At 34.8% G+C, this 2,187-nt stretch overlaps 1 protein-coding gene and 1 long non-coding RNA gene across 3 annotated transcripts in view; one reads left to right on the top strand and one right to left on the bottom strand.

Moving 5' to 3' along the window:
* Positions 1-2,187, bottom strand: part of LOC107644031 (probable galacturonosyltransferase 15) — a 7,248-nt gene that overhangs the window by 568 nt on the left and 4,493 nt on the right. The window contains exons 4-8 of one of the 2 annotated variants that reach the window (XM_021108242.1): positions 1,981-1,985; positions 1,666-1,792; positions 1,200-1,505; positions 179-465; positions 25-30 (exon numbers count right to left, since the gene is read on the bottom strand). In XM_021108242.1, coding sequence (XP_020963901.1) covers positions 25-30; positions 179-465; positions 1,200-1,505; positions 1,666-1,792; positions 1,981-1,985 — 731 coding nt within the window. Of the gene's footprint in view, positions 1-24; positions 31-176; positions 466-1,199; positions 1,506-1,665; positions 1,793-1,980; positions 1,986-2,187 lie in introns of both variants that reach the window. The other variant, XM_021108222.1, reaches the window with a different exon arrangement.
* Positions 1,524-1,992, top strand: LOC110265322. Its single transcript, XR_002351547.1, has 2 exons — positions 1,524-1,758; positions 1,842-1,992. It is a non-coding gene; the product is annotated as an uncharacterized LOC110265322 (long non-coding RNA).

Here is a 2,187-nt window from a genome sequence, read left to right as displayed (position 1 = left end):
CTTAAAATTTTAATTTTTATACACTCTGATTGAATACATAAAACTATCAGTGCCTCAATAATTAATTTGGTTATTAGAGACTGAAGGCAAAACCTTCTTCCCTCTAACACCACACGTTATCTTTAATTTGGTTCAATCTATATAAATATTTTGAAGAACTTTGTTCATCTTTCACCCTGTAATTATTCCACATCTCCTTGTAAATTTATTAGAGAAATTTACATATTGACTCCATAAACTTCGAACCTCTGGGAAACTAATTTCAAGCCATGGTTTTGCAGGGCCGGCGAAATGAATAACTGTGGCGGCTTCCACTCTTTCTCTGCTAATTTCGGCAGCGCCATGGCGATGGCCTAAGTCAGTCACAAGCATTGATGAGTTTATAGAATGTACTTGACCCTCAAATGCAATCAATGCAGGAGGAAGCAATCCTGGATTCCACAATTCCAATCCAGACTTCAGGTTCTGATGAAGAGAAGAAAAATGCTCAAGTAAACAATACTATACCATAATTACTAAATGAGTAAAGTATCGCTTTTGTCCCAATGTTTAGAGTAAGTCCTATTTGTGTCCTTAACGTTTAAATCGTCCTATTTGTATCCTTAACGTTTATAAAAGTGATTCAATGTTATTCTACTATCAATTATACTAACAAATCAGATTATATTTTTCAATTATTCTCACTTAGATCAGTTAGATGTGTTCGATTTTAATATTATACCCACTATTTATGTTTAGATTCAATTATGTCCCTAGAAAAGTGAATTATGTAAATGTTGTATTTGATGAGCTATTTTTTAGAGTAGATCATCGATTTTATCCCAGACATTTTTATTCTAACTTCAAGAAGAGATTTTTAAAACTCAAACTAAAGCGCTCATGATTGTAATTGACGGCAGGATAACATTGAATCATTTTTACAAACGTTAAGGATATAAATAGGATGATTTAAACGTTAGGGACACAAATATGATTTACCCCATACGTCGGGGACAAAAACGATACTTTACTCTTACTAAATAAATAAACCATGAAAATTCTGAAGATTTTTTGCAAATTGCATCACATATTATAATATAATTGAAACATTTTATGAAAATTTCAAATATCTATGTTCTGCATCAAGAATGAGACACCATTTTAAAGGAAAAATTGAAGGTGCTAGACATTCTTCATCAAGTGTATTATTGTATACTTACAAGTTTCAACCAATGATGGTAAATCTCAGTGATATTTGTGTTCCTCCAAGCTTCAAGATCAAATATATTCATGCCATACAGCCATGTACAACGGTTGCCATTGAAGCTTGATGATATGAGAGGATGTGAGAAGTTCAAGTAGTCCATGTATTTAGTCCCAGCAGAGCAGCAACCATTTCCACACCATGATCTGAATACTGAACCACTGACTTTACCATTAAGATCTAGTTCCCACAAAGAAGATATGTCTTGTTGCACTACAACATCATCATCCAGAAATACTATCTTCTTGAGATCTGGAAACAGCTGTTGTGGTCGAAAATCAGACGACGAAACAATCATCATGAAGATTGAAGAATTGAGGCTTTGTTATTAGTAGTTTGCTTAGTGATGGTTGTTCAACTGTTTAGACTTTGTTATTTATGAATGTATCAAAAGATTAAAATGACCATCATTAACAAATTACCTTAGGGAGGTAAATGATGAGATGATTCATCAATGAACGGCTGCTAGGCCTTAAAGTGTCCAAATATCTGTTATGATCTTGACTATAGTTGAGGTCTTTCTCTTTACTATGATAATGCTTCCAAATTAAGTGATTAATATCCAGCATATCTTTAATACCAGCATTTACTTCTGCAGACCAATCATATTGGTGCAATCCCCTTACTTCCACAACTGCTGATTCAATAGAATTGGTGGAAAACCAAGCATGCATTGGAGTATAAGTTTCCTTGTTAGTAACAATGTGAAAGACTAGTTTTTCTGGGTTGGCTGAATTTTGAACTGCAGAGGCCACAACAACAGAGGCAGCAAGGACATTGTCAGTTAGGAGGACCAGGTGGCGAAAATTAGGATCGATGAGGCGAGTCGCGTATTCGGGAGAAGGTAGACGAGAGCGAGCAATGGCATTTACAGCATACTCTTCAACTAAATTCAAACTAAGACAATGGAGACTTTTGGGAATACCCTGTGAAGCAAGATGCCA

The sequence above is a fragment of the Arachis ipaensis genome, chromosome B01, assembly GCF_000816755.2.
Source record: "Arachis ipaensis cultivar K30076 chromosome B01, Araip1.1, whole genome shotgun sequence".
In the NCBI taxonomy this organism is placed as follows: domain Eukaryota; kingdom Viridiplantae; phylum Streptophyta; class Magnoliopsida; order Fabales; family Fabaceae; genus Arachis; species Arachis ipaensis.
The sequence above is the reverse complement of the archived record's forward strand: the minus strand, read 5'-3'. Positions and strand labels throughout refer to the sequence as shown.